Source organism: Myxocyprinus asiaticus, chromosome 48 (genome assembly GCF_019703515.2).
Source record: "Myxocyprinus asiaticus isolate MX2 ecotype Aquarium Trade chromosome 48, UBuf_Myxa_2, whole genome shotgun sequence".
NCBI classification, from domain to species: Eukaryota; Metazoa; Chordata; class Actinopteri; order Cypriniformes; family Catostomidae; genus Myxocyprinus; species Myxocyprinus asiaticus.
This window is the reverse complement of record NC_059391.1, coordinates 30,010,986-30,038,520: the sequence shown is the minus strand read 5'-3', so window position 1 is coordinate 30,038,520 and position 27,535 is coordinate 30,010,986. Positions and strand designations below refer to the sequence as shown.

The following is a 27,535-nucleotide window of genomic DNA, read 5'->3' as shown; positions in this document are numbered from 1 at the left end:
CAGAAGAAGAGCAGAATCATTTGTGCTTTACATTAATGACGACTTATTGATTAATGATTAAAGTAATTTATTTTATACTACTGATAAAACAACTGACATCAAACACTGACGAGGTAAATACATAAAGTGTTTGTAAATGGGCATTTTGTCATGTAGGATACCTGTTTAAAGAACAATAATAAGTAAATAATAAAGCTGCAGTACAAACTTTGAATATATTGAGAAATGAAGAGCAGTTAATGTAATGCTCAACTAATTACATGTCAAAGGTGGTGAATAACATAAACAGAGGGTGAATTCAGGTAAACAGAGACATTCTTGATGTTGAATTCAATGAAAATCCAGCTTTAGCTGGTCCAAGCTGGTCGACCAGCTATCATGTTCCAAAACCAGCTTGACCACCTTGAGCTGGTATGACTAGCTGGTCTAAGTTGGTCTCCCAGCTTGGACCAGCTAAACAGCAGCTTGGATCAGCTAATACCAGCTTGGACCAAATAAAGACCAGCTTGGACCGGCTAAATACCATCTTGGACCAGCTAATGACCAGCTTGGACCAAATAAAGACCAGCTTGGACCACCTAATGACCAGCCTGGACCAACTAAAGACCAGCTTGGACCAGCTAATGATCAGCTTGGACCAGCTAAATACCAGCTAATGACCATCTTGGACCAGCTAATGACCAGCTAATGATCAGCTTGGACCAGCTAAATACCAGCTAAGGACCATCTTGGACCAGCTAATGACCAGCTTAGACCAGCTAAAGACCATCTTGGACCAGCTAATGACCATCTTGGACCAGCTAAAGACCATCTTGGAGCAGCAAATGACCATCTTGGACCAGCTAAAGACCATCTTGGACCAGCTAATGACCAGCTTGGACCAGCTAAAGACCATCTTGGACCAGCTAATATCTTGGACCAGCTAAAGACCATCTTGGACCAGCTAAAGACCATCTTGGACCAGCTAATGACCAGCTTAGACCAGCTAAAGACCATCTTGGACCAGCTAATGACCAGCTTAGACCAGCTAAAAACCATCTTGGACCAGCTAATGACCATCTTGGACCAGCTAATGACCATCTTGGACCAGCTAAAGACCATCTTGGACCAGCTAATGACCAGCTTGGACCAGCTAAAGACCATCTTGGACCAGCTAAAGACCATCTTGGAGCAGCAAATGACCATCTTGGACCAGCTAAAGACCATCTTGGACCAGCTAAAGACCAGCTTGGACCAGCTAATGACCAGCTTGGACCAGCTAAAGACCAGCTTGGACCAGCTAATGACCAGCTTGGACCAGCTAAAGACCATCTTGGACCAGCTATGAATTAATCGTACAGCATTTGACTTCAGCATGTGTGTCCTGAAAATTGTTTTCCCTTTATACATAATTTAAGATTAATAGTAATAATAATTATAATAGTATAGTAATATTATAGTTACTTCAGTTATTGTTACTGCAGCAAAATCATCACTGACATCAAAATAAAAAAAAAATTAAATGAAACAACGTAACAGTAATATTTTTCTGACACTTTGAAGGACATATTAATTTGTGCTTTTGTTTACTGTAGTAACAGTATTTATGGTATGTTGGTGGAAAGGATGGTTCACATAATTAATGTTTGTAATATAATGAAGATAAACTGCAGTTTTCTGTAATTAAAGAATAAATAGAATTAAACATGACCCTTTTCTTCACTGTTTCAGATATTTCTGTAGTTCACAGAAAGGAAAGAGGAATCTGAGTGATCATAAGTGAGTATTTTAATGGTCGTCAAAGACACTTTATTTGATTGGCAGTGATGACCTGGTAAATTCACATCAGTCAGATATGAATTTTACTTTATAATTAAAATGAAAACAGACCCGTCAGTAACAGACAGGAAGTGATGTCATTGTGTGTGTTGTGTTACAGTGTCGTTCAGAATCAGACGGCTCTATGAGAGATGCTTCACAACCACACCAGTAAGATCAAACTTACACACACTTTATTACTACAGTAATTACTATCTAACAACAGCTTAACAACAAAATACACCAAAACCTTCATGAGATGCTTTTAACATAGTTCATGTCATCACTCCTGCACATTCACTATCTGCTCATTCATAAAAAAATATTAAAATCTCATTTTAATGTTAGAGATTTATGCACTGGCACTGTCTACAAAACTAACCTCAAGTATCTGAGGATTCGTCTTTAGATCAAATGTTTTTAAGAACATGAGAAACTTAACTTTTGACTCACAGTGTAAATAGACACAGAAAGATCCAGTAGCTTATTAAAATGTGTTGTGTGATGTTTCTTTATTGTCAGGTGTCGAATCAGAGAGTGAGATTGGTGTCGAGACGTCCTGATGATTACGAGTACACAAACGTCTGTACTGACAGTCAGTATTATGAATCAGACGGTGACGGTCACAGAGACAGACGTGATGAAGTGATGAATGGCAGAGTGAGAGATGAAAAACACTGAAACGAAACATCTACAGACACTAATGAATTCATCCTCAACATTCACACATCATCTTAATATAATACAAGTGAAGATCAATCGACAGCACAATTCAGTTCCACTCGTTCCTCGTTTTCTTTAATAAAGCACAAATGTGTGTTCCAGTGAGACACTTACAATGGAAGTCAATGGGGTCAATAATCTGTAAACATTAAAATACTCACTGTTTCAAAAGTATAGACACAAGACATAAACAATATGTGTGTTAACATGATTTTACTGTCATAAAATCACTTACTAACCGCATCTGTGGAAACTTATATAAAAAAAGTCGAGATTATTTTTTGTGGTAATCAGTATTATGCCACAAATGCTGTCGATTGAACTCAACTTGTGTTGAACCTGAATATTCCTTTAACGTATTTCAGCTTATGAAAATGTTTTAAATCAAGAGCTTTTGGCTCAGTTTTAGTATTCATGAATCAGAAAATCTGAGTGAGTTTTGATTGTTCCAGACGGAGGCGCGGTATGTCAATATCAGAACAAAAGAGGATTCTCCATCAGGACTACAACAGGCCGATTACAGGTGAAAAATTATTGAAAGATAAAATTATGTTGTTATTGACTCACCCTCATGTTGTTCCAAACCCGTATGACTTTCTTTCTTCTGTGGAGCACAAAAGGAGAGTTTTGGCAGAAAGTTATCCTCAGTCAAGAGCAGTGTGAACGTTCCTCAACTGAATAAAGAAAGTAATTCAGGTTTGGAACAACGATCCTATAAATAAGTGTGTTTGTTTAAAGAAAGTGTTCACCGTGCACATTTGTCAGTCACATTAGTGAGAGTGTGTGTTGTCTGAGAAGGTTTGGACCCAGACCTCACACACACACACACAGACAGACACACACTCACACACACAGCACACACACACTCACACACACACACACACACACACTCACACACACACACAGAGACACAGAGACACACACACACTCTCACACACATATACACACAAACTCACACACACACACACACACACATATATATATATACACACACACACACACACACACACACACACACTCACACCTCACACTCACGCGTGCACGCACGCACGCACTCACTCACTCACACACACTCACACACACTCACACACACACTCACACACACTCACACACACTCACACACACTCACACACACTCACACACACTCACACACACTCACTCCCACTCCCACACGCTCACACATATATACACACACACCCACATATATATATATATATATATATACAGGTGCATCTCAATAAATTAGAATGTCGTGGAAAAGTTCATTTATTTCAGTAATTCAACTCAAATTGTGAAACTCGTGTATTAAATAAATTCAGTGCACACAGACTGAAGTAGTTTAAGTCTTTGGTTCTTTTAATTGTGATGATTTTGGCTCACATTTAACAAAAACCCACCAATTCACTATCTCAACAAATTAGAATACATCATAAGACCAATAAAAAAAACATTTTTAGTGAATTGTTGGCCTTCTGGAAAGTGTGTTCATTTACTGTATATGTACTCAATACTTGGTAGGGGCTCCTTTTGCTTTAATTACTGCCTCAATTCGGCGTGGCATGGAGGTGATCAGTTTGTGGCACTGCTGAGGTGGTATGGAAGCCCAGGTTTCTTTGACAGTGGCCTTCAGCTCATCTGCATTTTTTGGTCTCTTGTTTCTCATTTTCCTCTTGACAATACCCCATAGATTCTCTATGGGGTTCAGGTCTGGTGAGTTTGCTGGCCAGTCAAGCACACCAACACCATGGTCATTTAACCAACTTTTGGTGCTTTTGGCAGTGTGGGCAGGTGCCAAATCCTGCTGGAAAATGAAATCAGCATCTTTAAAAAGCTGGTCAGCAGAAGGAAGCATGAAGTGCTCCAAATTGTCTTGGTGAACGGGAGCAGTGACTTTGATTTCAAAAAACACAATGGACCAACACCAGCAGATGACATTGCAGCCCAAATCATCACAGACTGTGGAAACTTAACATTGGACTTCAAGCAACTTGGGCTATGAGCTTCTCCACCCTTCCTCCAGACTCTAGGACCTTGGTTTCCAAATGAAATACAAAACTTGCTCTCATCTGAAAAGAGGACTTTGGACCACTGGGCAACAGTCCAGTTCTTCTTCTCCTTAGCCCAGGTAAGACGCCTCTGACGTTGTCTGTGGTTCAGGAGTGGCTTAACAAGAGGAATACGACAACTGTAGCCAAATTCCTTGACACGTCTTTGTGTGGTGGCTCTTGATGCCTTGACCCCAGCCTCAGTCCATTCCTTGTGAAGTTCACCCAAATTCTTGAATCGATTTTGCTTGACAATCCTCATAAGGCTGCGGTTCTCTCGGTTGGTTGTGCATCTTTTTCTTCCACACTTTTTCCTTCCACTCAACTTTCTGTTAACATGCTTGGATACAGCACTCTGTGAACAGCCAGCTTCTTTGGCAATGAATGTTTGTGGCTTACCCTCCTTGTGAAGGGTGTCAATGATTGTCTTCTGGACAACTGTCAGATCAGCAGTCTTCCCCATGATTGTGTAGCCTAGTGAACCAAACTGAGAGACCATTTTGAAGGCTCAGGAAACCTTTGCAGGTGTTTTGAGTTGATTAGCTGATTGGCATGTCACCATATTCTAATTTTTTGAGATAGTGAATTGGTGGGTTTTTGTTAAATGTGAGCCAAAATCATCACAATTAAAAGAAGCAAAGACTTAAACTACTTCAGTCTGTGTGCACTGAATTTATTTAATACATGAGTTTCACAATTTGAGTTGTATTACTGAAATAAATGAACTTTTCCATGACATTCTAATTTGAGATGCACCTGTATATATATATATACACACACACTCTCGCACACACGCTCACGCACTCTCACACACATACACATACTCCCACTCACACACACACACACACTCCCACTCCCACACACACACACACTCGCTCACTCACTCACGCACGCACGCACACACTCACTCACTCACTCACTCACTCACTCTCACATTCACACACACGCACTCCCACTCACACTCACACGCACTCGCACGCGCGCACGCACGCACGCGCGCACTCCCACTCGCGCGCACGCACGCACTCCCACACACACGCACTCCCACTCACACGCACGCACTCCCACTCACACGCACTCGCACGCGCGCACTCCCACTCGCGCGCACTCCCACTCGCGCGCACGCACGCACTCCCACGCACACGCACTCCCACGCACACGCACTCCCACGCACACGCACTCCCACGCACGCACGCACGCACTCCCACACGCACGCACTCCCACGCACTCACACACACACACACACACACACCACTCACACACACACCACTCACACACACCTGTCTCTCTCAAATATCACAAAACCAGACTGAGTGACAGACTGTTTAAGCGCGAGACAGTTCTGTCTTTTATCAGAGCTGCTGAATCATAATTTAGTCCAGATGAAAAGCTTCTGGAATTAAGAATGTTTATTTTAATTGTATAAGGAACATTTAGTTAGGGCTGTCAACTGGGCAATTTTTTTCACTTAAATATTGCCAAAATACAAATTATATTTGAATTGAATTGTTTCATTCAAACTATATTTGAATTTTAAAGACATTATTTCAGTTACGGGAAAAAAATATGTAATATATTGAGTGATCACCCGAGTTTTAACACGTTGTGTTTTACATTCATAACAAATACATATAATGTATATAATGTTTGTAGCAAAACACATGCCTGGCTGTTAACAAAAGTGCACAAAGTCAAAAGATTAATCCAGTTCATATTCTCACATCTTAAGGAAAAAAGTCAATGCTTCAGTAGACCGATCTATGTTAACTGTTGCACGGCATTTGCAGCGCAGATTCTTTTTTTATCTTAAAATCGAGAAATAGTTGAATTTCACATTTTAATTTGACAGCCTTAACACCTATTTTTAGGACCTATTTCCCAGCAAATAGTCATTACTGTAATGCGTCCAGATGTTTGACTTTTGAGTATTTTTGTAATGCACATTATTCTAGATGCTGATTCTCATTAGATGTTTAAATGTCATGAAAATAAAGCACAAAGAGTCTTCCAGGTCTTCACCCTTTATTGCTCTTTTTAAATCTAGCCGAAAGACTTTTATTCCACAGCTTTTTCAAATTGCATGAGGTAGTATAAGGATTTTCTTGCCATTGGCTTTTTTTTATTTGTTTATGTGTATGCATTGTATATTTCTTTTATTATGATGTTATTTATCTGTTTTATTATCTGTTGGGTCAACTTCTGTTGTTTTAAATGTGCTTTAGAAATTAATTTGACTTGACAAAATCTAAATCTTATTCATCTCCAGGGTTCCCGCGGGTCCTTAAAAAGTCTTAAATGTACTTTTAAAATTGAAGGCCATAAAAAGTCTTAAATGTACTTTTAAAATTGAAGGCCATAAAAAGTCTTAAATATCTTAAATAAATCACAAGAAGTCTTACATTGCGTTTGCTGAGGTCTTACATTTTGAGGCGTGAATAGAGGACGCTTACGACGCTTACAACAGCAAAATCTGCGTGAGTCAATATCATCTCTCTCTCTCTCTCTCTCGTGCATCCGTCATTTAGCAGCTGACGCTTGAGTTTAGTGCGAGTGTGCAAAGGGAAGTGCATTTTTACTGAACTTACGATGTTACACATGTATAAACCTTCATAAACCCGTTGATCAGAAATGCAAATGCCGTTATTCTACGTTTCTGTAAGCGAGCGATACGCTAACACTCTCGCTCCTGTTTATAGTCGACAAAGCTGTCAAGGTTACAATTTGCAAGTGCACAAGGTTGGAGCGTCTTTTGACGCCTTTCAAATCATGCCGCTTCCTTATTTCACATCACTTTTGACAATAATTGTAAAGCTAACAGAACTATTCAGCTGCAGTTACACCTGTTACATCTCTCATCTCCATCTCTCTAGATCTCACATATACAGGGATTTTCTCTGCCATCTGAATCAGTCAATAAAAAAAATTAAATAATAATATACAAAACAATAATAATATAATTGTATAAAATTATAATATTAATAATATACTTAATATGAAAATATATTATCTATATTTAATACTTAGTATATAATCTAGTTTTTAATATACATCATAGTAATTATGCAGTTCGCTTTCATAATTTAATGTTAACATTTTCAATACATCTTGTCAACTTTAAATGGCCATTTTTAAGGTAACTGATGAGATATTTCACAAAAATGAAAATTGTCATCACTTACCTTCATGCAGTGGCAAACCTGTGTGACTCTCTTATTCCTGTGGATATCAAAAGGAGATATTGGGGAGTTTCAGTCACCATTCACTTACATTGAATGAAAAACAAGATGCAGTGACAGTGACTGAGACTAATTGTTTTGCTTAACATCTCCTTTTTTGTTCCATGACAGAGAAAAATTCATACAGACTCAACGGTGGCCAGAAATTTCATTTTGAAATGAACTGCCCTTTAACTACCTGTTAAAGTATATATTAAAGGTATCTGCCAAGAAATAAATGTATAAATGTTATTCAGCACATGCTAGACTTTATTCAGAGCAGCGCCATATTTCATTTTTGATGAGAATGACAACGAGGCTGTGCGGGATAGACGTAGTCTCTTCAATGGCTGTACTGCAGTTTAAAGTGTTTTTGCATCGTTCCGCAGACAAAATATTGGAAAAATCTCTTTTCAAGGACACTCAGTAGACAAAAAAACTCCAGACAACATGAGTTGTGGAAAATCAGATGAGATCTAGGAGCTTTTTACAGATTTATACCGTGCATGCCATTGAAGAGATGTTAAGTCCATCCCTCACAGCCTCGTTTCCATTCCCATTAAAAATCAAACATGGCGCTACTGTGAATAAGGTCTATAGACCAGTCCTCTTGTTTACAGTAAGTGGTGGCAGAAAGCCCGCTGACTGTTAGATTTGACAGATTAGATGATTAAACAAAAGTATGACACAAACCATCATAAATACAAACATATTCTTAGCGATACAATTGCTATAATAAAATGAGTTAATAACAAACATGTAATCATGTTCGCTATAAATATTTGCTGTAGAGTTATGAGTTGAAATGATCTCAGTCCAGTCAGCTCTGTTGATGATCTTGAAGGCACAGCCGTCAACGAGAGCCCTCAAAATCATTTTTCAACAATGTAATCTGATAAAATGTACTTGTTTTCCACCAATTCCGTGTTTGACATAAGCGGTGTGGTCTATTGCGTCGCGTCTTGCTGGAAAGCAAGTGACTAAAGAGAAGGGTCACAATGTAGCATGCATTCTTGCATGGGGGATTTTTCCCTTTTTTCTTCCAATTTTGGAATGCCCAATTCCCAATGCGCTCTAAGTCCTCGTGGTCACATAGTGATTCGCCTCAGTCCGGGTGGTGGAGGACGAATCCCAGTTGCCTCTGCGTCTGAGACAGTCAACCCGCGCATCTTATCACGTGACTTGTTGTGTGCGTTGCCACGGAGACATAGCGCGTGTGGAGGCTTCACACCATCCACCGCGGCAACCACGCTCAATACACCATGCGCCCCACCGAGAACAAACCACATTATAGCGACTACGAGGAGGTTACCCCATGTGACTCTACCCTCCCTAGCAACCGGGCCAATTTGGTTGCTTAGGAGACCTGGCTGGAGTCACTCAGCACACCCTGGGATTCGAACTAGCGAACTCCAGGGGTGGTAGCCAGCGTATTTTACCACTGAGCTACCCAGGCCCCGGCTAAATGCATTCTTAATGAATTCATTTAGAGTTTTAATGTTGTATTAACTTATTTAAAAATACATATAAATGCACAATAAAATATAAATAACATGTCCAGAGACATCCAAGTAGTCTCAGTAGTTTTGTATTTACCAGCTAATGAATTTATGTGTTTTTTATTATTATTATAGCGAAAGTGGTCTTAAATTTTTCTTTTATTTGGCCTTAAAAAGTCATAAATTTCATTCTTTCGAACCTGCAGAAACCCTGATCTCAATAGACTTTATTTTCTTTAAGTAATATGACGTGAACATGTTCTTGACAGGTTTTGTGTTAGACATAGTGTATGTGGTCTAATGTATATGTCTATAAAGGACATAATATGTCTTGCAATGACCTACATGTCTTTAAAAAAAATGTTTTTTTCTGTAGTTAAGTTGTGAAATGTTTCATGGCGTCTGTGGAGCGTTCAAGTCTCTCTGAGTTTTTTTAAGGTGACTCTGAAGCAAAAGGTCGCTGCTGTCTGGAATGTGTCAAAAGGCTGAGAGGTCATTAAAACTCGCCGTCACTTTAAAATCTCTTTGTTTTGTGGTTTTGGGTCTGAGTTCAGCATCAGGTCGAGGAGTCCACGTTCCTCTTCATACAGTCGAGTGTTACGGCCGGTCGTATTCGACTGATAACAACTAACAAATCAAAGCTGTAAACATCGGAAACAATCAAGCTCGACGCAAGAAAAACAGCCACTAAACAGCTGCGTCTGCAGAGAGAACTACCAACAAATATAACAAACACGATTATTTAATTGATAAGTTTAATAACAGTCATCTCACATTGAGAATAAACGAGTAAAGTTATTCACTTATCATGACGTTTATTTAGTTTTCGTTTGTGATGAGGAGTAACTCATTAAGGCCACACACATCCGTTGGTCCGTTTTCTGTTTCTTAATGTCATCGTTTTCAAAAGTATGCATTAATGGAAAGCGTTTTCGAAATGTCTTGGGTGTAGGAAAACACCATTCTAGCATGAACGAGAGGCGTGAACGTAGCTAAATTAAAAACGTAAAACAAAAACAACTTGATACAATAATCTGCAGTGTAACGCGACAAAACGCAACATGGCTGGTTTAATGCAAATTTAGTAAATCAATTTGTTTGGACAATTCATGTAAATGAACAGTTTCCAAAAACAATTCACTGATTCATTTGAGTTGTTGCGAAGATTTCAGCGTGCTCCTATTTTTCGTAAAACAAAATATTTAGTAACCAAAAAGTGCTGTTCGTTGCTATGTTTGTGATTAATTTACATAAATTAGGGTTTTTCTAGGTTTTTTTTTTTGGGGGGGGGGGGGGGGGTTTTCCCCTTTTTCTCCCAATTTGGAATGCCCAATTCCCAATGCGCTCTAAGTCCTCATGGTCGCATAGTGATTCGCTTCAGTCCGGGTGGCGGAGGACGAATCCCAGTTGCCTCCGCGTCTGAGACAGTCAACCCGCGCATCTTATCACATGGCTTGTTGAGCGCGTTACCACAGAGACATAGCGCGTGTGGAGGCTTCACGCCATCCACCGCGGCAACCACGCTCAATTCACCATGCGCCCCACCAAGAACAAACCACATTATAGCGACCACGAGGAGGTTACCCCATGTGACTCTACCCTCCCTAGCAACCAGGCCAATTTGGTTGCTTAGGAGACCTGGCTGGAGTCACTCAGCACGCCCTGGGATTCGAACTAGCGAACTAGCGAACTCCAGGGGTGGTAGCCAGCGTATTTTACCACTGAGCTACCCAGGACCCGGGTGTTGGCGAATCGGTCATCAGGAAGAGAGGTATACATGTAGCGAAATTAATACGACTTTATATAGTAAGCTGCGGTATAAAACACAACAATGCAAAGATATCAGTATGCGACATTTTACGTCTAATTTTCGTAACAAAATATTTAATAACCGTACTGTTTGTCTCTATTAGTGTTGGGTTAGTTACTCAAAAATAGTAATCCACTACATATTACTAATTAATTATCTAACCATGTAATCAGATTACTTTAGTGATTACTTTATGGAAAAGTAATCACATTACTAATTACTTTAGTTTTAAGTTACTTGCTAAAACACTTCACAGAAAGGTTTTTGTTTCCCCGCTCAATAAATTCAAAATAATGTATTTATTTTCTTTCTTATTCATTGTTGTTGTGCCTCCAGCTATCACAGAAACCCAATCAGATGAACATATGAACATAATTCATGTTTTAAAACTATTCTAAAGAAGTAATATTATTTTAGAAATATATGTAGTAAGTAATAATTAACTTGACATTCAGTAAGTGTAATCTGATTACAAATATATACTTTTTAGGATAAAATGAATTTCGATAACAGTAACTAATTACATTTTAATCATATTACACCCAAAGCCGTTCTCTATGTTTGTGATTCATTTATATAAATTAGGGTGTTTCTAGTTTTATTAAAGTTTAACTACTTCAAAATTACGAGCAGCTTAAAGCTTGACAAACTGCAGTTTCAAAGGAGCTTCACCAACCTCACTTTTAAAAATAAAGGCTCTTCAGTGGTTCTTTGGCTATGTCCACATGAGTTTGTTTTTGATTTTATTAACGTCACTGTTTTCCAAAATATGCAATAATTAGTTTTCAAAACGCTCCATTTTCATTGGAGAAAAACACCATTCTAGTGTGGAGGAGAGGTGTAAATGTAGCAAAATTAATGTGTTTTCAAACAAAAATGCATTAGTGTGGTCGTGGCCTTAGGTTGAACAAAGAACTGTTCTTTTCAAGAGCCATTTGTGCATCTAAATATCTAGAATATTCTTTGTTCAAGAGTTGCATTGGACTGATGTAGTGACAAATTAAAACCTATAAAACACATTTAAAACCAGAGAGGCTCGAGTCTGTAAAACACCTCATCTGGGTCCCATCCAACACGTCTGCTCGGCCCGTCTGGCCATATTCCCCCCAAACAGCCCAGAGGTCAGGAGGTCACCTGTCCGTGTCGGGGTCCGCTAGCCTGACAGACTCCACTGAACACTTAAAAAGCCTGAAGTGAACTCTTAAAACAAACACTTAAATTAGACGTTGAGGAGAAATTGAGGGATTTCTCCACTGTTGGCCCTACTTAACCTATATTACACCGCTGGCACAGAGTTTAAAACACACCGACACCTTTCCCACCTTTTGGTTTTAAAGGTTTAGCGGTTTAATTACATTTTAGCAACATACCAGACTCACTAAACTGTTTGTGTTGCACCAAAAGGCTCAAGAGAACTCAACAGTGTTTTAGTAACTGATTTGTCAATATTATAAGTAATTAAAACATGTGTAATGTAGATATTAATCATTATTGGGTTGTTTTCTACACTTTTTGTGTTTCTTGAGCATTCCCACCATCTCTGTGAACCTCACGCCACTTTCACATTAGAGATTTTAGTGCAAACTCAAGACTAGCATTCATGTCAACTCCTTTATGGTTCATAATTGTAATGAAAGCAATCCGGATAAACATGAAGTGACAAATACTTCCATAACATAGTCAAACTGGTGTTTTCAAACGTTGCTGTGTGGTTGCTAAGGTGTTCTGACTGGTTGCTAGGGTGCTTGATAGGTGTTACGTGCTTTAGTTCAGTTTTCTTCAGAAATATTGCTTACCTGGCCAAATTACCTTCTCGATCTCCAAAGCTTCGGTTGTGATCAGGTTCTTCCAGAACGTTCTTCTGGAATTTTGCCCCCACACTCGTAATTTCATCCAGATTTTATAGATTAAATTATCTGAAAATGAGAATCTTTATTATGCCCTACTGAAGACAAGTATGCGTTTTTAATGCCGTTTTCTTAACTAGCAATAGTTTATCTTCAGCATGGTCTTACCTGTAAACAGAATGGCTATACTGATTCACCAGCTAGACAATACTAATCCAACACAAACCTGCATAAACCTGCTTTTTCCAAAGAAACACTGCAAAACGCAGAATGGCATGAGATATTAAGTCTTGTGTTCAGAGAAATGGAACAAAATTTGGTGGGATTTATGCTTATAACAGGAAACAACTTTTTGCCAATGCAGTAATAAAAATAATCTTGTTTTCCCCTTGAATCAAGTTTTTTATTCTTGCCCCCATCGGCATACAAATGTTGCTAAATTGTATTAGATTTCTCTGAAAACAAGACAAAATGTATTCTTATTTTGCTTGTCAAGTAAACTGATCTTGTTTTAAGAATGTTTCGATATTTTTATTGGAAAGCAAAAGTATACCTGGTAAGAAAAATGATTTTTTAACAGTAAAATGAGCTCTTTCTCTGTGGAAAACTTGCATGTCACCACGCAGCTGTAGTTTTCTTCATTCGTTTCTTTTTCAGACGTTCCTTTGAACAGTTTCCAACATTTTTAATTTTTAGGTGCAGTAGTAGAGTAATCCCTCAGCCTGGTGTCAGAGGTCAAAGGTCATCCGCTCCTCAGACTGTGCACAGTGCAGGAGAGGACGCGGTCTTGCAGGCCATCAAGAATCTACACAAACAGTGAGAAAACACATCACGTTAATAATTACATCTGTTTCGCAAAGCAGTATGATGCTCTAAAATGGAGATTATAGAAGTGAACATTTAAGTGACTTTAAATGTCTCTGTGACTTTTGTTTGTCGTCCGTCAGTGTTGACTGTGAAAGTGTGAAACACAGGAATCTGAAGCCGTCCGTCCGCAGGCGTCCAACTGAGAGCAGATGCGAGCTGTCCAGGACCAGTCACCAGAATCCCTCGAGATCTGCAAGCGTCCAAAAACCAAAACAAATGCAGGAGCGAAAGCGAAAGTTCTCCTCTGAAAACAGCAGCTCCAGTTTCTTCTTCTCTGCTCAAACAAACATCAGCACTGAGCGACCAGGTCACACAAGTACTACACTTCTTCATGACTTTAGTACACTACACTATTTTATACTCTAATGCACTTCCCTACTTCACTTTTCAACTTGAATAACAATGCATTTCACTTCAGTAAATTCACTTCTCACTCTGCTTTCTTTTCGATTAAAATGTTGTCATCTCGGAATTACGGTTTATTCAACACAGTGTAAACACAACAGGAGTTATTGACAAATCATTTCATTGAAGATGTACTTAAATGTAATATTGGGCGAATATTTAGGTGTTTTTTGGGCAGCTGTGGTTCTTCAGGTTAGATTGGGTTTCATTGGACACATCCAGTTTAAAGACGTCAGTTTTAAGGGTCTCGTTTGCAGTCATTATTTATTTGCTGTTAAGAGGTTTACGCACAAACAGCTCTGTGTTTGGTTAGAATCTTCGCTAAAAGGAACAGAATGTTTCACTTCGGTTTTACACACACAATAAAAGCTCAAACTAAACAGAAGTCATTTCTGTAGCTGCTCGTTACTCTGCTAATTAACACACACACATGACATGAAAGTGCATGGATGTTCATGACTGTCACGAATGCACTGAGACGCAAGCACAGAAACCATTCAGATGTGTCGTTAAAGTAAACGACGTTAACTTTCTCAATAGGAATACTGCTGTACGATTTCTGGTTTTCATTGTATGTAGTTTTTATTCCTCTGATTAGAAAACATTTGTTGTTGTTGGGTGAATAATATGAATAACACAGGAATATTATTAGTGTGTTTGTTGAAGTCAAGCATCACTATTACTATAGAGTGCAACAGCTCTGGAAGTAAAAATCCCATTAAGTTTCTCTTTCGGTAAATTAATTTTTAATGATAACCAACTTATAAACCTTTAAAGACAGACCTACTGTGAGCTCTGAGGTTGTTGATCGATTGTATATGCTTCTGTTGAAGACATCAGTCCATATCATTTCAACTTAATAAAAAATCATGTTTAATAGCTGAATTCCTGGTGAAGAACTACACTACCCATAATCCTGAAGAGAGATCCGCCCACTCCCGTGATGCACTGTGAATGATGCAATCGAGTCACACTCCCTACACTCTCAAACTGTGATATATTTGTTTATATCAGAATATTTTGCAATTAAATGAAAATATATTTACATATATTTATAATCAACAACATTAAATCAGTAGTTTTATATTTTTCCATCATTTTTAATTCAATTACATTTGCATTACATTACATTTGCAATGCTTCATGGGACTTCATGGGACTGTAGTTCATTCCCTTATTAATATTCATTTAATTCCCTCATTAATATTAATTTTTGCTTCAAAACAAATTTTTAATGTTGTGATTCACCTTGAAGTTGGTTGGTTTGGTTCATGGATTAAAACCCTTTAATGAAGGATTTTATGTAATCACTATGAAAAAGTGAATGGTAAAAATACGGAACCAAGATGGCGAAAAAACTGGGCGGGCCACTGTTGCGCCCTATGTGAATTTAAGACTTAAAGTGTAACACTAAGTATTAAACTTCAGCATGTAACTCGTCCTGAATGGCTTGTCCCCCCAAATAATTTCCTATCATTCAAGCAAATGAAAAATATAATAAAACAATGTGCATTTAATTTGATCTAAGAGTCCCTCGATTGCAACTGGAAATCCAACTGGGTTTTCCTTGCGCTGAAACGTTTGTTGTTTATAGACGTTTTGGAGCCTGTAGAAGGATCTCTAAAACCCGCAGCGACTCCAGCGCTGTCAGTCACTTCTGCAAATGAAAGACATTTAAGAATAAAACTATACAAGGATGCTTCTGATATTGTTTTGATCTGATTCTTTGCCATTCTGCTCATCTTAAATAAACATTAAAAGATATTTAAAGGAATAATATACTTAAAAATGAAAACGTCTATCATTACCTGAAAAAAGTGTATGTATAAATAATGTTCAAATCTGACATGAGTATTTATACTTTTGTTTGCTTATGTATTTTTGTATTTACTTCAACAATTATTTATTTATAAGTGTATAAATTAATACATATATAAATAAATACATGTAGAGCTGCCCCCGACCAAAGATTTCCCTAGTCGTCGTTAGTTTAAGACATTAGTCGACTAGTGGTCGCACGTTTATGATATTAATTTAATTACTTAAATATATATATTTTGGGGGGCATCAGAAAATGGTTTGAGTTCTACATTACAGAGAAATACTAAACCGTAATAATGAGCCTTTAAAATATACATTTTACAAGCGCACGAAGCGAGCAACAGCGACACCGGCAAAAGCGGTAGTGATTCTGAATGTGTCGGAAAAACCAGCAAGGAGACTGTCTGAACATTTCGTTAATTTATAGAGAGAAATGCACATTAGGGTTGTGCCGACAGATCTCGGGGATCGATGATGGTCATAATGATCAATAGCTGATGCCTTTGACGATGTCAAGACGATATTTGGCTCGTTTTCCCATTAATCTATTAAATTATTATTATTATTATTAGGCTATTATTATTATTATCAAATTAATATTACAAATAATTTGCCCGTAGATACACAGACACGCGCTTGAAGAAACACACTTTATTATATTATTAAGAACAGATGACAGAAAGCGTCTATGTGCATGTATGACGCGCTGATTGTTCGGAGGCGTGCAGTCTCGTGGAACACACGCATGTAAAAGATTCTCAGTCTTTCTTTGTTTCTGTCATCTGAAATTGTTTTTGCAAGAACAGTATCGTCTACGAGTGCTGTAAATGACCTCAGATATCTCATCTCAGGAGCTGTTTTGAGTTCAGTTCACTTTATTTCCACAGAACAGTTCATTGTGAACGCAACTCTGCAGCCGATACATCATGTGATTAAACATAAAATAATACAAAAACACCTCCAACCATGATTTATATTTCAGTGATTATTATCATCATTATAATTATTGTTTTTATATCTTCATTTGTGTTAGTAATTGTCCGCCTGCATGTTTAGACGGATACCTGATGGTAAATGGACAGGGGTTTGATCACGTCATTATTTTAATTGCTTTTTTGTTTCGTTTGGAGTGCTGTTTGAATTTAGAAATGTATATGATTTTAAGTTTTTCATTTTTTTAAATAATTTAATTTAATTTTCAATGCAAAAATCACTAAAGCAAGAATATTCACCGATCCCTCAGCCCGGGGGTTGCCGATGTAATTGGATATTGCGATTATATATATACGTATATCGTGAAGGAGGGAACAAAACAGATTTATTCACAAACGATGTATTTTCCCAGACAATGAAATACCCGTCTCGTAGAGAATGCACGGATGAAAGCCATCTTTCAACAAACATTTTAATTGCACTTAATTTTTTTCCAGTTTCATCTGAATTTTTAGTTAAAATAAAAACATCAAGTTCAAAGTTTGAAATCAAGGTGTCTTGCTTTATTGTGTAGGCTTAACCCTAACCCTGCTTAATGAAAATTACCCCGTACCATCTAGCGTCCAACCAGCGGTAATACCGGTGTTCGTCGGTTTCCTGTGGAGTTTTTCTGCGACCAACCGACCAATCAAAATTTGGTCGACCAAGACTTTTCTCATCGACTAATGTTTGGTCAACTATTGGGGGCAGCCCTAAATAAATGTCTAAGTAAATGTGGAAATGAATAAATATGTAAATAAATAAATGTGGAAATAAAGCAATACAATAATAAGGACAAAAAAAATACTCATGCGTGTAAGATTTTAAAATGTATTTCTATGTTCACTTTTTATTATATTATTTTTAATATAGTGTGTGTATATATATATATATTGTATTTTCATTGCAAATATATACTACATATATTTTTATGTATTTTTAATTTAGGCAGCTTTGGCCCTCCATATGTTTGTGTTCCACTGAAGAAACAATGTCATACGCATTCAGAACAACATGAGGGTGAGTAAATGATGACGATATTAATTTTATCTGAACTGTTCCTTTAAATATGTGTATTTCTACGATGAATTTCTTCTGATGTTCTTTACTGTCTCACTGTCACTTCAGAAGAAGACAGGCCACATGTTGATCTCGCTGGAGGATCTAAAAATGTTCCTCCACACCGTTCTCCATCAGCCAGCAAGGTATCAACTGAGACAAATACAAGTTATTATTTCACACTTGAAATTAAAGGTTCTAATTAGAACCAAAGAGGCTGCGTTTGGGACTGAAAACTGTATTTACAAACAGATGCGAGTCTCCAGTTGTCGCATTTTTAATGTTCATGGACTCGTTTACAATAAGAGCAGAAACGTGCATTAAGAAAGTAAACAGAGATGTTGACTTTAAACCACTTCTGGGACCTTGCTCCTGTAATTATAGTGCAAATGATGTTTCCTTGTGACCTCATGATGTTGTTCCTGGAGGACTTTTGAAATTGAAAAGACATTGTTGAAGAGCACAGAGACTTCCTGAGGCCGCTGCGGTTTATTTGCATTCACAGAACTGAATGTACCAGCGAAAATGAAGTTTAATTCACATCTGAGGCGGTTTATGAATACCAGGTTTTCATTGAATATTCAAAGTAAGGACACTGATGTAGGATTAGATTAAACTGTAATCACCTTTGACCCTCATCATGAGCACTGAACATGAAATCACTAGTTACATAATCCAAGTCTATGAAAATCATGTATGCAGTGGTTTTGAATCAGTTTGACAGAAAATCTCTAAAAATGTGGTTAAATGTTTTTTCTAGGGTGCTTAAAATTGACACATGATCAGTCCTGTGAAGAACATGCTATTGGGACTAAATAGTCGATTTTAGTCATATTCACCGCAGCGGAAAAGTGTCAAAAATCTTCTATGCATGTGCATTTGCGGCCACTTCTTTTCTCTTTTCCAGATATTTTTCTCCGATCTGGATGAGATTCCTGGTTTGGGTGGAGAACTCAAGGAACATGTTGAGACTTCAGAAGAAAGTCGAGCTCAAACCATCACAACCAAAGCTGTGGAGATCGAGAAGGTGAGTTACACACGCTTGAGTTTCTCTTGCCGTTTCTAAGCCTTCACAATATTCCAAACATTTCTGAAGAAATTAAAACTGTTTAATAGAGCGCATCAGTTCCCACACACCATTCCAGCCATCTTGGTTTCGGAGTAATTTTTCCCCATTGATTTCATTTCCCTCAGAGCTCATGGTAGGTCTGTCTTTAATCTCCTGAGACCCGAGCTTGACTGCTGTGTGCATTTTCCATTTCCCTTTTTGATTTGTAACTAGTAGCACCTAATAAACATTCCAAAAATAAGGGCAAATAGTTTTCCTAAAAATGTATGTCCATATATGTGGACAGCAGGACTAAGTTGTGAACTTATATTAATTGTATTAAAATAATACCAAGCTATAGAGAGTCAGATTTTTTTTCCATCAATTAGTTTATTATGTTTCCAGGAGTGTTGGATATTCATGTTTTTGAGACTTTACAGACATTACAGCTGATTTTCTGTAAAGCTGAATGTAACGGGGTAAGGCGGGCAAGGAGGAGGCGGGAGCCGGCTGAGCAGTAAACGTAACTTTTAATAACATAAATGAACTCAAATCAACTTAAACACAACAGTGGCCGCGTGTGTCTCTCTCACTCTCGAACTGGTGTCTCCGGGTCCCCTTTATCTCTCTCTCCCGCTGATTAATTGACTCAGCGCTGGCCATGCACCCTCACGGCCCGGCCACGCCCTCCTCCTCGACACTCTCCTCCCCCGCCTGATTCAGGCTGGGCCGTCATCCGGACTGGCCTACTCCCCCTCCCCCCATCTCTGGAGGGGAGACGCTGCCCTTCCGGCTGTTCCGCCAGCCGATGGTCCACCCCGGCTCCTGGGAACCTGGGGAGAGATGAGGGGAGGGAGAGGGAAAGGGCGAGTGGGAGAGACACAGAGAGAAAGAGAGGAAAGAGAGAGAAAAACTTGCTCGACGGTCCCCGGACACGCCGTCGCCTGGTCCTCAGGCACTCCTCCGCCCTCTGGCAAATGACAGCTGCTCCTCACCGGGTGGATGGCAGGGAGTCCTCCATTCCCTGGAGGACGGAATGGCTCCTCCCCTTCCTGGCGGATGGCGGCGGTTCCTTTGACTCCCTGCGGCCGACAGCGACTCCTCTGTCCCCTGGCGGATGGCAGCGGTTCCTCCGACTCCTTGCGGCCGACAGCGACTCCTCCGTCCCCTGGCGGATGGCAGCGGTTCCTCCAACTCCCGGCAGCAGACAGCGACTCCTCCGTCCCCTGGCGGATGGCAGCGGTTCCTCCGACTCCCGGCAGCAGACAGCGACTCCTCCATCCCCCGGTGGACGGCAGCGGCGAGGACTCCACGACAGCGCATCCTTCCCCCCTTCCTGGGTTTCGGCACCAATGTAACGGGGTATGGTGGGTAAGGAGGAGGCAGGAACCGGCTGAACAGTCACTGTAAGTTTTAATAACATAAATGAACACAAATCAACTTAAACACAAATACACAGTGGCCATGTGTCTCTCTCTCTCTCTCTCTCGAACTGGCGTCTCTGGCTCCCCTTTATCTTTCTCGCTTAGTTGGCCATGCACCATCACGGCCCAGCCACACACTCCTCCTCGTCACACTGAATAAATCATTCTTATTCAAATGAATGGCCAGCATCATCAGTGTGCTGTCTGTCTGTGAAAAATGAACAGATTTTTTAAAGCGGCATATCAAATGAAACTAGAGGCACTACTCTTTACAACCAAACTTAGAGGTTTCTTGCCAGAGACACTTCTGTTGGCGTTGCTTCCGTAGAAGCGCTCCACATAAGTCAACATCATGCTATTGTGTCACGTGACTCGGTGCGCCAGAAGTTTAACCCTTAAATGACAGTGTAGAGTCTTGTGAACAGTATTCAGTCATTTAAATTAATTTAAATTATGCGTTGTGTATAGTGAAGCCAAATACAATGTCCACACGTGAATGCAAGGTCGCACAAGGTTAAACATTTATGTGCTTTCGATAAACGTCTATTTCCCTGTGGAGGAAAAAAAAAAGAGATTTTCGCTCTATTTCTGCACCACTAGTGTCACCAAACAGAGTTGCAAAAATACTCATAGTTTCCAAACAGGTTTCCCATACACTCCCCCTCATCTTCCATTGGTCGGTCGAACAGATAGTCCCACCCCAAATTCACTCCATCGGTTGAGTCAGAACTTATACATGTCATACAGAGTCTGAGATACCAAAAAGTGTTTTAACATTGAAAAAATGACACACTTTAAGCGCTTTTCTCACGGTGAGTTCTGCGAGTTGATAATGGCAGGGAATGATTTTACCCAGACTTCATTTATCACTCCAATCACCCTAAACTAAATACATCCACCGGAACTATTAGTGATAATATACCATTGAATATTCACTAATGTGTCCCAGCCCTCAAATAACGACCCTTCGCAGACCCACTCATTTTACTGTGTTTGAGCACAGTTGTGTTACAGACCATTGGCGACCCTCAGTACACCCCACACTGTGAGTCGGTTCTGTTTAGTGTGTGTGTGTGTGTGTGTTCTGTTTGTGTGGTCCTCAGTTATCGAACCTTGAGATCGCACGTCTGTTTTTTCCCTCCAATTGAGGGCAGAAATGATGCAAACTTTGCCACACTAAACAAAGAAACACAAAGCGCACACCGGGGTCAAACGCTCCCTCTCTTTTTCCCTAAAGAACAGTTTCTGTAACTCAGAGCTTCCCAGTATTCACTCATAAATATCACGACTATAAATACAGACACTCTCTGGGTGGAGAACTTCCTTCGTCACAGGCTTTTGTCATGTGTTTACTTTGTTATGTCACTGTTTTATTGCAATTGTGGCGTTACTTGTGGTTTTGAAGATCCTGTACTGTCATGTGAATCATTGTAATTTAAGTTTACCGTTTATTATTGTTGGTGAATCAGTCTTTTAGAATGTCTTTGAAGAGTTTTGGAAAGAGGATGACAACATTTAGTGGTACGGTTGTTAAAATACAGTCAGTATTACACATTTGGGTAGAGAATATTTTTTTTATGAGAAATTATAACATAGGTTGTAATAAATAACACAATTAAAAATGACTGAAAATTACCCAAAGAGCAGGACTGTATAGTGCGACAGTTTTGCCCGCATTTGCGATTTAGTAATAGCTCTTTGGCTGAACTTGATTCAGTCATAGAAATGTTAAATTAACTCATTTCAAACACATGAAACCACTGTCTATGTAATCTCAACACAAACACTTTGTGTAGAAAGAACCTAGTTGACTTGGGTAAACCCAACAGAATTAGACGTGTCAGTTTAACTCAAATAAATCTCTTATTTCTTTATGTACTAACTACTGAAAGTGAATTTTAGCATGCTAAATAAATGCTAGTTGGAAGCATTACAAAGTGTAGTGTAGTTCGTTAGCTCAAGCTCCATTCTTCACGATAATGGTAATCCACAAATTTCCAACAGAACAGTAAACACTAACAAGTATCCCTTTTTATATTCATCTTGCACAAAAACACTTTCATCAATGCTACATTTACACCACATTCATGTATTCACGTAGTCCCAACTCAAATGGATTAAGTAAACTTCCATTTTACAAATTTAACCCTTGTGCGTCAATTTAAAAAAGTTACTCAGAGGTCCTTAGAGGACAAAAATGTCAGCGTCAAAAAACTGCCATAAAAATATTATATATTAATATTATTTTTGACTTTCACTGACTTAGATTTTTTAACCAACATCAGTCCTGATCATAACTACCAAATATTCATTCATTTTCAGGATTTTAACCCTTTAAATGCCAGTTTGTTTACATAATGCCACTGTTGTTTTTTACACACACACACACACATTTCTCAATACACACAAACAAAACACACTCTGACATCCATACCAACACACACACAATTTTAGCTGCGTCATTTATTCAATTGTCCTGCAGTGCTCTATAATACAGCAAACAGAGAATAGGGGAAAAGTATGTATTTGCTCCATAGGCTAAACATGAGAAAAATGGCGCCATCTGGTGGAAAATATACCAAATGTAAATGTCGAAGCCAGGGCTCTGGAATGAAAGAATAATGTAATAGAATTCATGATTTTATACTTTAATGGCACAAATATTGCAGTTTTAATGGGTTTCAATGGGGACATTTTTGTCCTGAAGAAACGTGAGATATTTTTATGTTTGCCTTCAGAGTATGGATTTCCAGAGGACGTGCTTAACGCTTTTGATTTAAAAACACTGGATTTAATGTGTGTACGAGACTCATAGTAAAAGTTTTAATTACAAAGCAAAAAATAAGGAAATATATCATTAGGGGGAAAAAAAACTACCACATAGCAACCACCAAAAACACCCTAGCAACCACTGAAGCTGAAGTGTGTAATTCCTGAGAACAACAAACAGTGTTTTCAAACAGATTTCCAGATACGCCCTGTCTTGCATTGATCGAACAAACAGATAGTTCCGCTCCCAACTCACACCATTGGTCGAGTCAGTGTTGTTGTGTCGGGCTGGATGGGTCGCTCAAAACAGAACAATTTTTATAGCATTTACATTTATGCATTTGGCATACACTTTTATCCAAAGCGACTTACAGTGCACTTATTACAGGGGTAATCCCCCCAGAGCAACCTGGAGTTAAGTGCCTTGCTCAAGAACACAGTGGTGGTGGCTGTGGGGATCAAACCAGCAACCTTCTGCTTACCAGATGTATACTTTAGCCCACTACGCCACCACCACTCCACAGCCAAAGAGACAGTGTTTACAATTTGAGATGATTAACCTACGAATAGCTTACTTACAGTACGATACGAGAAAGGATGTGCAAAAATATCAGTCACAGATATGACTTGTCCTCTAATGACCAGACATATGACAGTAGAGGAACTGTTGTTTTGCTTCAGGATGCTCCCAGTCAACAAACTCTATGATTTTTAGCTTTTGTTGGTATAGTATGATAACAAGGGTGTGTTTGTCAGCGAGACAGTCAGCTTAAAGCTCTTGAGAACTGAGTGCGATTCGGTGTTTTGAATGCGGTCGAGTGTCAGAATGCTCTGTAAGTCGCTGGGATTTGACTTTGGATGTGGAAGTGTAATAAATCTTCAAATGTAGCCAACGGCTCTGAGAGCAAACGGCCTCTAATTGAGTCTTCAGACGGGTGAACCTGGTCATTACGTGTTTCTGGGAAGATTGTGGGATCTCCACTTTAACCAAGTTGAGACGAGTCACTATGAGTCGCTTTGGATTGACGCCAGTAAGTGGAATGATTTTGCTTTAAAAACAGATAAAAGTATTTCCATTTAAGAAATAGTCGAAAATTTAGTCATATACTCACCATGTTGTTCCAGATGTGCATTACTTACTTTCTTCTGTGGAACAAAAGAAATGTTTATATTTTGAAGGATCCTCACGCTGGTTTGTCCATACAATGAAAAAGACAACAAAAGGCAACAAAACTTCAAAAAGTTTTGTCCAGCTTGAGTGCATGCTGTCATTACAGCAAAAAGGGGGCATACCAAATTCAAAAACATTCTCATATTCATGTAAATTTTTCAGTGTAGCGTTTCAAAACATACAAAAATGTTATGAATCAAATTACTATGCCGATAGTTTCATTTATAATGGACAACGTGCAATGTTGCAACAGTGCAGAGTGGAAGCGTTTTCACTTGTGCTTGCAGAATTCAAGTTAATCAATTTGCACATACAACATTTAGAAATAAATGACTTTAGTTTAGAACTAGAACTAGAGTGATGTAGTTTTGTTTCGCATTTTGTGTTGCCGTTTTAAAAATGAGGACATCATGACGGAATCTGACATTACTGGCTCCTGGTCCACACCCTGACGGAGTCTTTGTTCAGTTCGCTTTCTCTCTTTTTCAGGCTTTTTTGCTTGCTTGGTCCTCCTTTTGATAGACTGCAGACCTCTTTCAATCTCTCGCTCTGTTTTTGCACTGGATCTGACTGGACAAACACTCTCAATAAGAGGAAACAGACGTCGTCCTCTGTTGAAGCTGTGCTGATAATCTTTGAGTCCTGAGAGCGGTTCTGTGTTTTCTTTCACGCTCGGATTGAAACCAATGAGACTTGTGAACGGCAGCAAATCAGGAGTCAAAAGCGAACGCAACTTAAACTTTGGGAGCCGAATTAATGGCCGCTTCCTGTCCTGAACGGCTCCCCCGTTGTCTGTCTGTTTGATTAGACTTGACCTCTGACCCTAGCCTCTGACCTTAGCCCATCTCATGAGGGTTTGTGTATTATGAGAACATTCTCCTAACTTTCTTTCCTCCAGTGGAGACTGAAAGCTTTGTTTCTGTCAACAGTATTTACTGTATATTTTTATGGATGGGTGGTATGACCAAAATCAAAATGCCCAGCCCTACTTCTAATCATTCCAAATAAACATTCTGTTTCTCTCGTCTTGTTCCAACTAGCTGTTTCTCCGAATTTGAGAACCTTTTTGTCCAGAATTCTAGAAACTTCTTCAGGGTGATTCAGAGAAATTCACCCGACTCAAACGCTCTTGATTATACCGTAGTTTCTGAGATGTGGGCCAAATCGACCACTGTTTTGTGACGTCCGTCAAAGAAAGATTTGAGACTTTTGGAGGATTAAACCTCCAAACCTAGTAATTGTGTAATTTTCCCTGGATATCTTACAATAAAATACTCATACTTAAGAGTAACATTTTGGGGGGGTAAAATTCAGCATCTGTTGCCCTGTATACTTTGATTGATTTGAAGTGCCTTACTGTAACCAAACTACTAACGGACGAGTCTAAATTATTTTCCACCAGAATTGAAATTCCAGAAATGCTGTTAATGTTGTATTGAACCTGGAACATTCCTTTAAAACCTGACAGGATGTGTTAGTTTGAGTTTATGAGGTATTCCCTACAGCAGAGATCTCTCACCTCGACCGTTGCCTTCAGACATGTCGCACCTGGGACATTTGCGGGGCATAATAAACCTCTTAACCACCATTTCTGCACGTCTTTAAACCTCAGGGTGAATTTGTTGGCCTTTAAAGGCGGGTGTGAAATAACTTCACAGTTCGCTAACTAGTCTTAACACTTTTTCTGTCACACACCTGTTGCTGGACATTTTCCCACAGTATTGGACCCAAAATACATGGCTGTTAACTTCAATTGACTTATACACTGGAGGTTTGTCGTTTAGCTCACAATAAAGCAGCTTGGATTTGCTCTCATTCAGACACAAGGCTATCAGTGAGGTCAGGAACTGATGTTGGTCGATGGGGCCAGACTTACAGTTGCTGTTCCAGTTCACCCCAAAAGTGATCAGTGGGGTTCAGGTCTGGGCTTTGTGCAGGCCAGTCAATTTCTTCCACGCCAGACACAGTAAACCATTTCTTTATGGACCTCACTTTGTTCACAGGGGCATTGTCATGCTGGAACAGAAAAGGGCTATCCCCAAACAGTTGCCACAAATTTGGAAGCACACAAAGCCCAAACCATTACATAAAGAACCATTAAGATTTTTCTTTACTGGATTTAATGGAGTAACCAAATTCGTTAATTAGAAGGGGGTGTCCACAAACTTTTGGCCATATAGTGTATTTTAACACTGAAAATGTTGCATACCTCAGCTGTTGGACTCCTCTGAGATATTAAAGCTGAAGTCATTTTCTCCATCTGTTCCAGTTGTACAAACAGGACTGTGAGACTTTGGGAACGGTGGTGAAGATGCTGATAGCCAAAGGTCCGACTCTCGAACAGCAACTTCTGTCGGCGCTGAAAAAGAACCTGGTTGATATCAGAGAACGAAGCCTGGAGAACTTCCGCCAGTTCATCTCTGAGGTGAATGAACCAGTTGGCCAAACGTAACCTCGATCCATAACTGGACCATCAAGAACTTAATCTGACTACCTCAACTGGAATAAACACTCACTACATTAACAGTTTAGAGGTAATTGTGTATTTATTTGTTTTGCCAATTTTACCCAGTTTTTGCATTATTCAGCACAAATAAATGTTTTTTAAAGCTTATTTGTTAAGTCATTTTGTACGAACAAGAACCACATTAGCGGTTCACTGTTTATCCTATAGTATAACTTACTGTACTATAACGATAATATATAAATACTGTTTAATAGTATATATATATATATATATATATATATATATATAGTTGAGTGTTAAAACAAATTTGTTGAAAAAAGCTTTTTATTGTATGGGTATATATTATATCGTTATTTAGGTCATATGGTGACTTCAAAATGTGACTCGCTCATTTTGTTGCACGTCTGGCCAGTTTTTCTTCACATATTTTCATTCCTAATTATAATGTTGTATTTTTGCCTTTACTTGACTTTTGTGAACAATGTTTAACGGGTGCTTAAGAACTCAATATTTTAATTAAACAATTTTGCTGCTTATTCAAACAATATTTGTGTTCAACATGTTTTTTTTTTCTTCTTCACTTTTGTCAAAATGTG

General features: G+C 38.9%; 1 protein-coding gene across 1 annotated transcript; it reads left to right on the top strand.

The window, feature by feature from the left end:
• Positions 1 to 27,463, top strand: LOC127437125 (periphilin-1-like). The gene is made up of 11 exons (XM_051691828.1): positions 1 to 113; positions 1,711 to 1,758; positions 1,919 to 1,968; positions 2,320 to 2,457; positions 2,973 to 3,043; positions 13,633 to 13,752; positions 13,884 to 14,119; positions 17,950 to 18,021; positions 18,130 to 18,206; positions 18,968 to 19,087; positions 26,742 to 27,463. Coding segments are annotated over exons 2-11 (1,068 nt in total). The 5' UTR covers positions 1 to 113; positions 1,711 to 1,757; the 3' UTR covers positions 26,925 to 27,463.
• Positions 27,464 to 27,535: the final 72 nt, after the last annotated feature.

What these genes read in the sequence shown, in the direction of transcription:
- LOC127437125 (XM_051691828.1), top strand. An exon ending in TGAGCGACCAGGTCACACAA is followed by an intron (nt 14,120 to 17,949) that starts GTACTACACTTC and finishes TTTTTAATTTAG; the next exon opens with GCAGCTTTGGCCCTCCATAT. An exon ending in GTTCTCCATCAGCCAGCAAG is followed by an intron (nt 18,207 to 18,967) that starts GTATCAACTGAG and finishes TCTCTTTTCCAG; the next exon opens with ATATTTTTCTCCGATCTGGA.